The sequence below is a fragment of the Pseudopipra pipra genome, chromosome 17 (genome assembly GCF_036250125.1).
Source record: "Pseudopipra pipra isolate bDixPip1 chromosome 17, bDixPip1.hap1, whole genome shotgun sequence".
In the NCBI taxonomy this organism is placed as follows: domain Eukaryota; kingdom Metazoa; phylum Chordata; class Aves; order Passeriformes; family Pipridae; genus Pseudopipra; species Pseudopipra pipra.
The window spans coordinates 10,534,772-10,549,551 of NC_087565.1; the positions used below are offsets into that span (position 1 = coordinate 10,534,772).

Sequence of the window (14,780 nt, forward strand, 5' to 3'; positions counted from 1 at the left end):
GGCGTTGTGGGCGTGGTCATGCAAATGAGCGCGTCATGGCTGGTGGGAGAGGTCACACACAGTGGGCGTGGTCGCTGTGATAGGCGTGGCCCGGCGCGGGGGCGTGGCCCCGTATCCCTATTCCCGTTCCTGGCGGCGGCCGCGGGGCTGCGCTTGGGTCCCCAGCGCGGCGCGAACCCCGCTCCCGGCACCGCGTGGGCCCCACGGCCGGTTCCGCCACTGCCCCGCAGACATTCCACGGCCGCTCCATCCCCCGCAGCCCCAGGGGGCGCAGCCTTGAGGGCTCCGCCCCTCCCCGCCCCGTGACGTCCCGCGGCGGAAGCGCCGTCGCCGCCGTTCAGTTCCGGGTCGCCGCCGCCGCGGCCCTGCCCGAGCCGAGAGGGCGGGCGCTCCCTGTTCCCTGCGGGGCAGCGCGCCGGGGGCCGCGCACGGGGTACCGGGCGCCGCCGACGCAGCGGAGCGGTGAGTTTCGGGGCAGGCCGCGGAGCAGGGGCTCGGCCGGGCGGGCGGGCGCAGCGCGGGCTGTGCGGGGCGGGCGGGGGCGGCGGCGGCGGCTCCCGGAGCCGGGGCTCGGCGGGCGCTGGGGAGGCCCCGGCGGTGCCCGGGGGCTCCTCGCCCCGGCTCTGCAACAGGTGACCGGGCACCAACCGGCCCCGAGCGGGCCCCCGCCCACCCCTCCGCCGGCGGACAGCGCTCGGCGGGGCTCGGGGGCCGTTGGGAGCCGTTGTGTCCGGGAGCCTTGTCAGGTGTTCGGCGACATTCTGGCGTTCCTGGTGCTCTCGGCCACGGTAGGAGCATTGTGTGTGTACTTCGGGAGGAGGGTGCACCTCAATGCCCGTCCCGTGCTGCTGTCAAGGTTTTTGTGCAGCCGAGTGATCCAGCGTGGTCGGACAGTTGGTTCCCTGGGGTGTGGTTTTGGCCCTGGAGATGGGTAGGAACGTTCTCTTGTCCCACCGGCAGACACTGGACTTTACTGTTCTTGCATCTCCAGGAAATCTTGAGGTTTTCAGTCAATAATTTGCAGCAGAAAACAGCCTCGTTCCTCGCTGTGCTCTGTCACCAGTGCGCTGTTAAGCCTATATTTATCCGTGCCTGCTGCACCGCGCGGCTCCCGAGCCTGTAACCATGGCTCTGCTGCCGGGGGGCTGGGACGGAGCCCGGGGGGTTTGGTCTGTCCTGGTTTGCAGTTCGACCCTGTGAGCCCTGACCTGTGTGCGGTCCCGGGGGCAGAGGCAAGGCTGGCAGGGGCTGCCATCTGCAAGGCCTTGGTGAAGGACTTTTTATCTGGGAACTCTCCTGACCCTGACATCTCTCACGTGTAACCGAGTGCTTTGTTTGGTGGGTAGTAGCAGTGTGGGTGGTGGAACTCTTATTCTGACTCCGGTTCCTTGTCAGCACGGGATCATTCAGTGTCCTGGGGGTGTTTCACTGACGTGCCAGACAAAGATCTCTCTCTGCAAGTCTCCTGTGTAGCTCTTCTTGCCAAGGAAGAGGCTCTGCTGTCTTTGTCCACAGATCCATCCTGCACAACTTGGGGGAGGAACGTGGAGAGAGGGGGAACTGCTCCTGGCCCTTATGCTGAGATGTTAACTTAGCACTCCACATTTCCTGTGATTCACAGCCTGTCTTTTGACACCAGCACGGTGTGCCTGGGAGCAGAAACCGAACTGCTACTTAACTTTCCCCCTACGGGGCTGGCATTGAGCATAGCCTTTCATCAGGGAGTGTTAACTGCTAGGCTGGTGGTTTTGTTTGTTTGTTTTCCAGGCCTCTTGGTTGTTGGTATTTTGTGTTTTGGCTCCTTTTGTTCAGTTAATTTTGCTCTTAGCAGTGATTTTCACTGTAACAGAAGTGGGGGGAATTGATCGCTGTTCTAGCAGCTATTAATGCTGGGTGAAAAGTCTTCTCTGAAGTGCAGTTTCAGACTGACTACAATTGAAACACTGCACTGATTTCTCCCACCTCCCATCAGTTCAAGGGCTGGGTTGTCTTTTTAGGTGAAGAACAAAGCCCGTGGTCTGCTTTTTGATCACAAGTTCCTCGGGCATTCGAGATGGAGTCACTTGGCCTGTTAATTACCAAGGTTTTGGTAAAGCAGCGTTTGGGAGCTTCTTTTGTCACCAGCTGCTTCAGTGCAGTGTGTGAGCTCAGTGAGTTGAAAATGTAGATCAGTGTGTCCATAAAAGCAACTATTCCTGCCAACAAAAGCACATGCTGGATACACAGAAATGGGTTTTGCTCGATTTCAATAAAGTCGTTGAAGGTGGCAGGTGTAGCTTTTTTGCCTAAAAGATGTCAGTTGTGTTTGCAGCTGCTAGCATTCAGCTGAAGCTTGGGCTGTGGTTTGCAGGGGAGAGGGCCCTCTGGAGATGGCTGCAGAGCTGCCCCAGCACGGGCCTGGACTGGGAGTGCCAGCACAGGGAATGTCAGTGGCCATCAAAAGCCTAGAAAATGCTAGAAATCGAAAGGCAAAGTAAATAAACCCTCTCAGTTTAGGGGCAGTCCTGTGCCACAAGAGGGGAAAAAAGTAGATGCTTTACCAAGATGAGCAAAGTGAAACTTCGTTGTGGAATTTTTTAAACTTTGTATCACTGTGCATGGAAAAAAAAAAAAGGGACAAAAACCCCCCAGGGACTGTTTAAAATAATGTTTGTATAAGTTTTGCGAACTGAAGGGGAAAAATAAAATGGTGAGAAGAGACTCTAAAAATTCATCCTTCTCCTTGCAGTTTTTTGCTGTGAGTTACTTCCCCCTGGGTTCCCAGAGCCAGGGAAGCCTCAGTGTGGGCTGGAGCCTGCCCAGCTCTGCTGTACCGAGCTCTCAGTGTTGCCTGGTGGTGCTGACTTGGGCAGGGACCTGGGAGAGGAGCAGGGAATGACAGTGAGAAGCAGGACAGCAGCATTTCTGTGGCCGCTCGCGCTGCTCTGGAGTCTTAGAGAGGCTGTTGTGGGAGCTGCTGCTCTGTGAGAGCAGGATTACAGAGCTCTGTGGGGCAGGGAGATGCTGTGGACATCTGGGGTGTGGGCACTTGGGGTGACCTGTCTTTGTTTTTGGTTTCTGCTCCAGGAGAGTTGCCACTGCTGAAGATTCTTGATGCCAGACACTCAACCTACTGCCAAATAGCCATGACAGAGACGAGGTAGCTGCCCCAGCGCGAGGGAAACACTGATTTCAATGGATACAAAATACAAAGACGATTTATTTCGGAAGTATGTGCAGTTCCACGAGTGCAAACTGAATGCCTCTGACAACAAGCAGCGTCCTATTAACGATGAGTACTTGCGAGTGGCAGCAGCGGCCTTACTTTGCCTTCCCAAAATCGATCCCTTTTATAGATTCCGGTTGATTAAATTTTATGAGATGGCTGAAAACTCACTGAGATCTGTGAAATCCTCGAGTTTACATTGCCTCCACAATGCATTCAACATGCTCGAGACAGTTGGAATTAATCTCTTTCTGTACCCCTGGAAAAAGGAGTTCAAAAATATCAAGGTAAGACATTTTTTGTGTAGCCGTAGTGAGAACATGATTTGTTTTCCTTTCTGTTAACACATTTCATGCAGTTCCTTTAAAGCCTTCTTTTTTTTTTTTTTCTGTTTATTGGCATGATATATGTGTTTGTCTATATACAGTTGGTGAACAGAAGCCATAGGAAAGTTTCTGTGTAAAATAAGTGAACTTGTGCTGGTGAGAGTATCCCAAGAGCAGAAGTACAAGTACTACCTGAAGTTATAATGTGTATAAAATAGAAAAAGAGCTTGTTTAAGGTTGTTGTTCAGTCTGCCTTGCTACTCTGTTTTATTTCTACTTGGAGATGCTTTCACGAAGGTGAGCCCCTGAGTTGGGTTTAATTTCACTCAGAGTTAGATTTCTGTCTTGCCACAACTGTTACTGGACACAAGTACTAAGCCCAGTGCATGTGTTCAAGTGGATGCTTTGCTGAGCTTCACACAAATTGTATGATAATGGTGAAGGAACATCTCTAAAAGAATTGCTTTCAGAATATCTTTTATCTGCTTGTCAGTTCTCAGTTCATGAAGTTTTGATTTTAATGTACTTTCAAATGTATCTTCCAATGCCAGCATCTCAGAGAGAGAAGAGGGAACTCACACACTGCTGGGCTTGGGTGCTGGAAATCACATAGGGAGCTCTCTGCTGTTGAGTTTTCTGTTTTATCTTTTACCTGTTCTTAGATGCTTATTCAAAGCTGCTGCAATGTTTCAGTAATGAATGCTGCACCTGAATTACAAGAACAGTTTTGAGGCCTGAAAGCTGGATAGACAGGCTGATGGGATTGGTGTCTGCAGTCCTTGGCAGTTGTAAAAAGACAGTTTCAGTGTTTAGCAGAGAATTTGGACATTATTAGAACATTTGAGAGTTCTCTGTTTCCCCAAGAGGAAACTGTCTTTCTTCTGGATCTCTCTGTAAATCTTCATTATGATTAAGTTCTGGTGCTGCTCCTGCCTACAGTCCAGAACAGGCTGAAGTGGGTTAAGCACGTCCCTCAGGTGTGCCAGGTGCTGAGGGTATTTCAACTTGCAGAGACTTGTGTCTTCGCTTTTGGGGCTCTTTTAGTGGAAGTTTTTTGAATTAATATTAAATTAAATAGAACTGATGTTTGAAACTGTTTAGTAACAGTACAGGAAAAAAGTGTGCACCTCAAGTCCATTTAAAGCTGAACTGAAGAGAAGTTTGGCCCTCTTGTTGTAATTCTGGGTTCCTCTTGCCTCCAGCTTACCCCTGGCTGGGGCAGTTCCCGAAATTCCGGCCTTTTTGCCTTTCATGGTAGACTTCCTGTAATGCAGACATGTCCGGTATGCATAAAAGTTAATGTCAGTGCATAGCAGAGTGATTTAAATCACCAGGGAGGACATTATGCTAATCAGGATTTTAATTTGAATGAAAGCTCTCCTACTTTGAATTTGCCTCATGTGGAATTTCCATCTGCTGAACAGGAGGGCTGCAGAAATTGAGCTCATCTTGCCAAGGGAGTTGCATGTGTTCGCAGTCGTTATTATTCTATTTAATTATAATGCTCTCTGTCACTGAATTATCTGAACATCTAGTCCACCACTGAATTTGTAACCTAGTTTTCCTTTTATTCCCCTCCCCTCCCCCTTAGACCTACACTGGACCCTTTGTTTATTATGTAAAGTCTGCTCTAACCGAAGATGATGTAAGGCAGATTCTGAACTACATGGGCTATGTCCCAGAACTGGGAACAACCTATAAGCTCAAAGAGCAGGTCGATGCCATCCAAGTGAAAATGATTTCATTTGAACTCTTTTTGGCCAAAGTGGAATGTGAGCAGCTTCTTGAAATTCACTTGCAAGTGAAGGATAAAGGTTATTCAGAGATCGACGTCATAAACGAGCGGAAGAACAGCAGCGAGGATGTGCGAGGCTGCTCCGAGGCCATGAAGCGGCGTGTGGAGTGCAAGGAGAACTTGAACACTTCCATGGCACGGATGGTGCTCCAGAAATCGGCCAGCGAACGGGCCTCTAAAGATTACTTCAAGCCAAAGGTGAGCAAGCCTTCCAAGTCAGTGGATACGTATGATAATTACTGGGAAAGTAAGAAACCACCTTTGATGAGCTCCCTGAGCCTCAGGAAAGAGCCGATTTTGGTCGATGCGGAAGATGACATTAAAGATGAAATTATCCGCCCGTCGCCCTCTCTGCTGACCATGTCCAGCTCCCCGCACGGGTGTTCAGACGAGTACTTGCCAACTTCATCTCATCACAATGGCATGCTAAGAACAAACGTCCCTTACAGCTCCTATTTTTCTGCTCAAGAGGACTTAGATTTATATACTGATCACGATTCTAGAGGTATGTTAAATTTTAAAAGACAAGAATCTATTAAGCCTGATGTGTGGCTGTTAAGAAGCGATGCCAACCCCGTTTACCACAAACGCACCCACCTAGCCAAAGAGACAGCTTCCCCCAAGTGCCAGAACTGTGGTGTACCCTGCGGCACTTCTGTTTGCCAAAAGTGTGACAATCTGTTCAGCTCGAGGCAGGAATACCCAGCGGTGAAACAGAGCACCTACTCAATCAAACCACTCCCAAACGACAGCTTGTCACCTGCGTCTGCTCTGAGGGAGAAGTCACAGTACACATCACAGACTCAGAGCCAAGACAGAGCTGCTCAGTTCAGCTCCAAATCCAAGCCTTCGGGCACTTCTCGCTGCGGCTTCTGTAACCGCTCCGGAGCTGCGAACACTTGCACGTTCTGCTCAAAAGTCTCCTGTGACTCTTGCCTCAATGCTTACTATTATGACCCCTGCTGTAGGAAGAGCGAGCTCCACAGGTTCCTGCCTAACAACCAGTTAAACTATAAATCATCCCAGCTGTCCCACGTGGTCTATAGATAGACCCGATTAGTCTGTTTGGGAAGGAAAGGGGAAGGGGAAAGGGCTATCCTAACTAATGTTCTGACTCCACACTGACCTCTTACCAAAACCACACGTCCAAATATTTGGAACCACGGTTCAGTGATCAGGTGCCAGTTCTTGGTTTTTGTGGCTTCATAGATGCTGCAGATCCATTAGATTTCATGCTGCTATAATTTAGGTAACTCCTAAATGATCATCGCTTTTCAATTTAAATGGGGGAGAGAGCACATTTTTCCTTAAAACTTGGCAGCTGTTGTATTTTTTAAAAAGTGACATCACACTTTTCTATTACATCGCAGTCATCTCCTGGCCCAAACAAAGCCAGGCAGGGCTTGAAGATAAAGCCAGAGAATTAAGATTCTCATTTTCTATGAGCGACAAAACTGCCGGTTTTTGATAAAGTATGACTTCAAAATGTGCAGGAAATATGTGAACGGCTTGTTTTGCCAACAAGGACTACTTTTTGACATGTGTCTGCATTTCTTGATCTCCAAAATGCAAACACCACAACATCTCTTCCTTTTGTCTTTGTTTCCTCCTTCTCCCCTTCTCTCCCAGTTGTTTATCTCAAGCTTATGTAATCTGAATCTGGGTAATAACGTGCTTTATTTTCCGGTGTTGCCAATATCATCCTTCTGGATTTTACTGTATGGTATTTTAAAGAGGTGAACGTGTATCTGTGTCACTCAGATGATGCCTGGAGTGTTGTCCTCTCAGATGAGTATCCATTTTCTTTACTTTCTGTTGCACATGTATTAAGTACTGTTCTTTGTACTGTAAATAGGTGATTTGGAAACAGTTTATTTTTAATAAATATTTAATATGTTGAGTTCTTAAAAGTGGTAGAATCATTATAACTATGAAGTCTCTCTGGGTTATTTGTTCAGGTGTGACCTTTTGTTTTTCCTTGTACTTTATTTCATAGCTTATTATAGCCACTCTGGCAGACTGATGTTCTTGGCTCTGATCAATTCTTGGTTTTAATCTGCCTTTTCTTTTTTTTTTTTCCCCTCTGATAAGACTAGCACTAGTCTGAGTGGAGTCTTGTCTAAGAATTGCAGGATTTTGCTTCTCAGTGCACGCTTTTTCTTTGTGGTTATGGAAATTGTAAGTATTAATGTTGCACTTGCTTCCAAATTCATTGCCAAGTCCGTAGTGTAGTCCAGCAAATAAAGCACTGGCCTGGTTAAAAATCAGAGCTCATTTGTGACTCCTGTTCAAGTGAACCCATCAGTTATGGATGTGAACCAGATAATAACCCTTGTCTATTGCTATAGTACTTGGGAGCCCTGACTGAGAATCAGGACTCCCTGGTGCTGGGCTCTGTACAGTTTGACCCCCAAACAACACCTGGTTATGAATAGACTTTAGTTTTTTATTAAAAGGAAACCCATAAGAATCCTAACTCCCTTATTCCAACTAGCTAGTTAGCACAAAGTATCAGGCAACCTAATCTGATGTGCAGAGCTAAATGTGTTCAAAATATCTGTAAAGAACTCTAGCTGAGATGTAAACTATGTAGTCCACTTTGCACTGAAATTATTCACTTAGGGGTTTTTAACCACTGTTAGAGTCTAGGCTTCTCAATTCAGTGTCCATCAATCCCTGTGTGACACAAACATGCATGAATGATTGTTTGTCTTACATTTTTTTGGGTGGGGGGAGGGCTTCAGGTAGGTAGAAGGGGAAATTATATAGGCTAACATTGTAAAATAGCTAAAATAATTTTAGCCGTAAATGGGTGTCAGAAGCATAATGGAAATAAGATGGAACCTGGGTCTTACAGAGGGCTGAGAACAATAAGTTACTGTCCAGTTTGCACTAAGAAACAAAGTGAATGGTGTGTGTTTAACAATCAGGGACTGCAACTGAACATAATGTCAAGGTCAAGTACTGCCTTGCTGACCCTAAAGGTTGGGGTGAATGTTGTTTAGGTGAATGATTTTAAGGTTTTCAAACTCTTGTATGTTTTTTATAAATATATATATATATATAAATATGACACAAATGTAGATACATTATGTATATAGTGAAGAATTTAAAAAACAATTTTACTATTACGATGCAGTCTGAAGGTGGTTTTCCTTTCGGTGGTTCTTTTGGTTTTGTTCACCTTCTGCAGTGTCATGCCTGTTTGGCTGCTCTACAGTGTATCTTCTAGTTCACAAGTTCAGTTTCCATATGGCTACTCACACTACAGTGAATAACTAAAACTGTGATGCCACGTAATTTTTACGGTGACCAGAGCAGGGACTATGCTTGCTCTGAAAAAAGAAAAGTCCTCTGTATATATGTCATGGAATCCTGTAGTACAAACCTGTGTTGAATTGAAGTGATACCATGCTCTATTTTTGTGTATCTTACTGTATGAGGTTGCTGTGATTGATACAGTAAAATATATGCTAATTTAAAATGCAGGTGTTTTGCATCTGATTTGTTTAAATTAATTTATGTTTTGAAGGAATTTAAAAAAAATAAAGAGGCCTTTAAGAAAAGGCTTAACTCTTTTCTTAAAGTCGAGTGCATGTAGCTGTCTGTTCACCACTGTGTTTGCATGCAGCCATGATGAGTTGGTGCACAAAGGGGGTCTTGGGCAAACGGGCAACAATGTCTGTGTCGTGGGCCTCAGCCTCCCCAGACTGGGTGTGCTGCTTGCAGAACGCAGAGCTTTTTAAAACCCATTTATTTTCCAGCCTTAGCAGCATGACTCAGAGCGTTCCATGGAGCATGTGAGCCGGGATGTCAGCAGTCTGCAGCAGACTGAGGTGGGGTGGGAGCAGGATCTGTGTGCCATGTGGAGCTAACCTCCATGGATTCCCAGTCTTGGCTCTCCATGACACTTATCTAACTAGCTTCCTGGTGGAAGCTGCATCTCCCAGAAGATGTGTGATACCACTGAGGTACATTTTGGCACTTGAATTAGGCCACCTGGCTCCTTTTGCATCCTACTAGCTCCAGAGCAGGATAATTTCTCAAGTTCCAAACTAGATCATTCTTTTCGTTTGTTCCTTGTGTTAAAGCATGTCAGGTGAATGCTGAAATGCCTGAAGTGCCTTTTCTACAAGTCCTCTACTCAGATCTGCCGAGATTACTGGAAGTACCAGGGAGGATTATAAAAATCAGGCTCAAGGTAACTAAAATATTCTTGCAGGAAATCTTCCCTCATGCTGTGATGCTTCTCCTGCTGACATGTTTCTGGTGCATATAAAACAAGCCTTGGTGCTGCCTTGCTGTCTGACGTTTCTGATTACAGATCTATAAACTTGTTTTCTGTGTCTTTTGCTCTCAACAGAAGCTTAAAGGTTCCATACACTGTTAAGTAGTTTAGATTTGGTGGTTTGAACCCACAGCTCCTTGAAGTTGTTTTTTCTGGAAGATGACTGTGGATTACAAGCGTTTAGTACTAATTACGTGTTTAGTGCTAATTATGCTGTAGACCCTCTTTAGGGAAAAAGATTCACCTTTCCAGTATTTGTTGAAACGGGAGCTAATCTGAGCATGGTGATAAATGCTGCCAGAGTGACTGAGAGAAAAGCAGGAGGTGACTGCAAGTTAAGGTACATGTTGATGAACCTAGTTTGGCTCTCATTTAGTTGCTTCTCTTAATCAGTGAGTGAATTAGGCCTTTTAGCATAATATCTAAGTATCTAAGCAGCAACTGAGTTGGGCTGCAAATGTCTCTGTCTGTTATTTGTGAGGGGTGTTCCATGATTCCTTCTGAACATCATGGGATGTAGTTGTGTTTATCTAAGATTGTAAGTATGTAAATGTCTTAGAGCTCTTGTGTAACATTAAGTAAAATTGAACGTTGCAGTTACTTTTAAGTACTTTTCTACAGTTGATGTATTCCCCTGGAGAAGGTTTTCTGTAACTTGTCTTGCCAGTCTGAAAATGTAGGGGCAGGGAATCAGTAACTAAGTAGGTTTGTGGTTTTGTACTCCTACACCCCTGCTGTGAAAACCAGACTCTGAGGGCAGCCTTGTGCACTGAGCCACCACATGAAAATGAACACAGTGCAGCACATCTTCCACAGTGCCTGGAGGAAGGCAAAGGGTTAAAGCATGTGATGTGGCAGCAGCTCTTTTACCTCCCAAATCCTGCAGACATGCCACATAATTGAAGCTCCTCCATCTGAGGAGAGGTGTAGGAGAGCCAGGGAGCAGCTGCTCAGTTTGACAGGCTTTCTGTGCAGACTTCAGTGTGCTCCTGTGTGTGAAGCAGGGCTGGTCCTCACGGCACCAGAGCTCAGCACTGAGGAGATCCCAGCATAGTTTGTTCTGTGTGGATCAGTTTGTGGATCATGTTTGTTCCTTGGATCAGATGGGAATGTAGATCCCTGGATAAGGCAGACGAGGTGCTGGTGGGCAGCCAGCCCTGTGCCAGAATCAGGAAAGGCAATTCTGATCCCAGGCTGTCCTTGCAGAGCTGTGGGGATGATTGACCTGTAACGAGGGATTAATGGCACATAGCACTGCCCAAAGTGGACCAATCCATATCATTCTTTATTTTCCCCCTCCTGCACTGCTTTTGCTGCTTTCACAGTGTGGGACAGGCTATGGGAGCTCTGGCTTTGCAATGGGTTGTTGCCTTTTTGGAACCAGCTGCTTCGGTGCTCTGACCTCTGCAAAAGGAAGAGTCTGCCCTCCTTAGGAGTCCCCGAAGGGACAGCCAGTTGGTTCCTGCCATTTGGTAGGGCAGAGTTGCTCCAGGGTTTTTCAAAGGCAGGCAGAATGTTTCTCCCATCTGGGCCGTGCTGCCTCAGATGCCTCTGGAGAGCTGGAGTTGCTGTTCCCTTACCCTGAGGAACAGCAGGGTCAGAGGCTTTAGTTACTGCTGGGCCACGGCTGCAGCCAGCCACCCCTGCTCCCCATTCCCTTCCAGCTGGCAGCTGGAGAAAGCCCTGGCTTTCTGCTGCTGTAGCAGAGCAAAGGGGCCATGAAAATCATCTTGACACTCAGCAGCTTCCTGTGTCACCTGTACTTAAAGCCAGGCATGGACTTGCACTGAACTTGGAAAGGCTTTGTGCAGAAAAGAGGTGGGCAGGTGGAAATGTTCCAGATAAAAATGAAACAACCTGCTCTGATTATTTTTTTTTTCCTTAGCCTCAAGGAGAAATCTCTCTTTTAGCTTTCAGAGTCTGGGAGGCACTGAAGTCATATTGCAGAGAACTTCACATGAGGTTAGAGATTGTTTTAATTACTGATATTTCTTATTGGTAGGTTCTTTTCTGAGTACTGCAGATCCTGAGTGTGAGTGGTGGTGGTAGTTCTGTTGCTTCTGCTCAGACTGGGCTCTGTCATAGGAGTTCCTACTTTGAGATAAGCATGTGAAATACTTTCTGACTTGGGTAATACCACTAATTTGTTTTTTCTGTCTTATCTAGGCTTTGAGTTAATTCTGCATTGTGCAGTTTTCTGCATTGAAGAGAGTGTCAGAGCTCCAATAGCTTTAAGTAGTGCAGGACCAGACCTGCAGCGTGTGGCTGACAACTTGTGTGTGGCAGCTGCTTCTGCTGTTGTGGGTGTGGGACTGTCATGCTTCCTGCTTTAGAAATCATTCTCATGATAGTCATACTGTTCTGAGATTTTTCATCATCAACCTGCTTTAAAAAAAGAAAAAAAAAATCAACCCACAACTGCTCATCAACTCCTTAGTGAAAAATGTTGCTTTCTCCCAAAGTAAGTAAAATCTGCTCTGTAGCTTTGTGTGCAATGTGCTCCAATTTAACTGCCTTACCTGAAGTCTTCACAGACCACCTTTTTAAAGCACGGCCAGTTCTGGTGAGCTGTCTCTGCCAAAGCAGAGAGCTCTGCATGACTCTCCATCATTGCACACATGTAAGCCCCAGACACTAAGAAATGAACTGTCAATGAAAGTAGGTGCTGTCATCCAGCAAGTCTGAAAGGGGACAGCCTGTTTACATGTCTCAGTGCACTTATGCTAACCAGTATGTTCATGGTGAACCTTCCCACAGGGCAGTCTGTGGTGGGGAGGAGAGGCTTCCTCCTCTCCCGTGTCCCTCGTGCCCCTGGGAGCTGTGGGGGTGTGTGTGGTCCCAGTGGCAGCTGGGAGGAGCTCACTGATGGAGAACAAGGATCTGTGTGGTCCCTTGAAGGGTGCAGAAGAACCTGTTAGATACCCATGTTAGCACCAGGTCAGAGGATCTCCTGAAAGACCTGGGTCCTGGCAGAGAGACCCTCTGTGTTCCTGGGTGGAGCATGGCTGGGTGGGAATGCTGAATGCAGCTCCTGCCAGTAGAAGCCAGCAGACACCTGACAGTGCTGTGCTGGCTTGGTTGGGGCATGTAGGTGGGCTTGTCCTGCTCTGGAGTGATGGGGTCTGTTTGGCCGGGTGGTTTGGAGATGTTCTCCTGTACAGCCAAGCGTTGTAATTCCTGTAATTCCTCTCATGGAGAGGGTTGTGCTGTGACCCCGAAGGGGTGGCCGAGAGGATCAGCTGAGTGCCACTGACAGCTCTCTGTGCCTGGCAGCAGCAGTTCCCAGATGTGCCCAGGGAGGAGGGGGCTGTATGGATTTACTGGCTGTACCAGTGCCCAGGTGATCTCATGGAGGTGGGGGCTGTATGGATTTACTGGCTGCAGCTTGTACAGGCTGACTCAGTGGCAGAAGCAGACAAGGATAGCACCTGCCACATCACCTGCTCCAAGCCTCTTTCCTCAGCTGCAGGGCCAGGGTTGGCCTCATAAGCCTTTCTTTCCAGAGGGGTCAGCTCAGCACCGCTGTGAAACACCTCCCCAGGAACATGGTTTCCCTTGGGTGGCCAGTTTCCCTGGTGGAGGTGGCTCATTTATTGGTTCTGGGATGTGCATTGAGGGGAGAATGCCATTTCCATCTCTTTTTGCTTTATACTCGGTTTCTGACTCTAAAAATGCTAACGTGCTCCAGCCTCATTTCACAGGTACCCAGCCTGGTTTATACGCTGGCTTTGGGCCACCTCAGCAGAAATCAGTGGGCTGTGTGCATATGTTCTGCTTCTCCTTTTTTGGGGAGAGTGGGGGAGAGGGGCTTAATTCCCCACGCTCTGCCTCTCGCTCCAGGAGAAGTAAAAGCCCTCTTAGGGCAGCTACTCTTGCATCTGCTGCTGTGACTAAATTCTCTTGTTCTTCAGACCTTAATGACAGAAGCTTTTCTGAGGGATATTCCTAATGCCAGGAGGGGAGATGAGCGTGCCTGTGTGTTTTCTGCTGTGCTGTGAAGTCCTTGAAATAGCCATAGATGGCACTCTGGGGCTGGTCACTGCCTGGCTGGTTTGTGCTGGAGGACAGAGCACGGTGAGACTGTCCTGGGTGGGGGTAAGATGTGCTTGGCCAGCTTTTGAGAGGAGATTCATGTACAGCTGCTGCAGCAAACACGGGGGGGTGAGCAAGGCCATAGGTAAAGGTAAGAAGGGTAGAAATTCGGCGTAAGGAATAAGGTGAAACCTAGTGGCAGAACAGCATCATGTTACAGGAATGCTGTTTTCTGCTAAGCAGATTTTTACAGAGGGTGCTTCCATGCAGATGATCTGGCAGTTTGGGTCTTGTGTTGCTAAGGATCTAAGGGGACTTCTTATACCTCGTTTAAGGGCGTGTTTTGTTCAGTGTCTGCCCGGGCAGATACTGTGTCTGCAGGGGTTTGGGTGTCCTGCGGCTGCTCCAGGACAGAACTGGGGAGGTGTTAGCTGAGCAGAGGATGCTGCTAGACTCTGTCTCCCACTCCTAGATCTCCAGTGGAGAATTTCACCTTGAGAACATAAAACCTCTTCATGTAAATCAGTAACAGAAAAAAGATTTAGAATGGGTGAGTACTTGAGGGTATAAGGAGGTGTTTGGTCTGTGTGTGGCCCTCATACCACCAGGGAGAACCTTGCATCTTCAGAGCTCAGACTTGAAAGGTCAGTCTCAGGGATCCTTTTCTTTCCCTTTCTTACTCCTGCATTTCAGTATTCAGGTGGAGAAGCACTGAGTCATTTGAAATGTGTTCTCCACTCCACACATCACTGCCAGGCTCTGGGAAGACTTGCCATGTCTAGTCTTTCAAAAACACCCTTCACTTGGACTCTTCTAGTGACTTCTGCCTCTTTCAGGAATCAAACTCTGATTCACTTTCCACTGTGACTTGTAAAGTCTTGGACTATTTAGAGGCATATCAAAAATTAAAATAATCTCTTCTGACAGCACCAAAGCCTGTGGTGCTTGAATCTTTGATATGAAGATTTCTCCTGCTTGGAGAATAGTTCATTTTTAATGCTGTGAAATAGAGCATGATAACTGTGCTGCTGTATATACTACAGTGAGCATTATGTGCTGCTTAATAAAATGATGCTTATGTCCAAGAGCTTCCTTTCACAACAGAGAAAGGTGCAGTATTCAGATGCTGGTAAC

At 47.3% G+C, this 14,780-nt stretch overlaps 1 protein-coding gene across 1 annotated transcript; it reads left to right on the forward strand.

The window, feature by feature from the left end:
* Positions 1–148: 148 nt before the first annotated feature.
* On the forward strand, positions 149–8,912 carry SPATA2 (spermatogenesis associated 2). Its single transcript, XM_064674230.1, has 3 exons — positions 149–462; positions 3,067–3,492; positions 5,123–8,912. Exons 2-3 carry the CDS (start codon positions 3,175–3,177, stop codon positions 6,374–6,376), a joined length of 1,572 nt encoding a protein of 523 aa, XP_064530300.1. The 5' UTR covers positions 149–462; positions 3,067–3,174; the 3' UTR covers positions 6,377–8,912.
* The last annotated feature ends 5,868 nt before the right edge of the window (positions 8,913–14,780 follow it).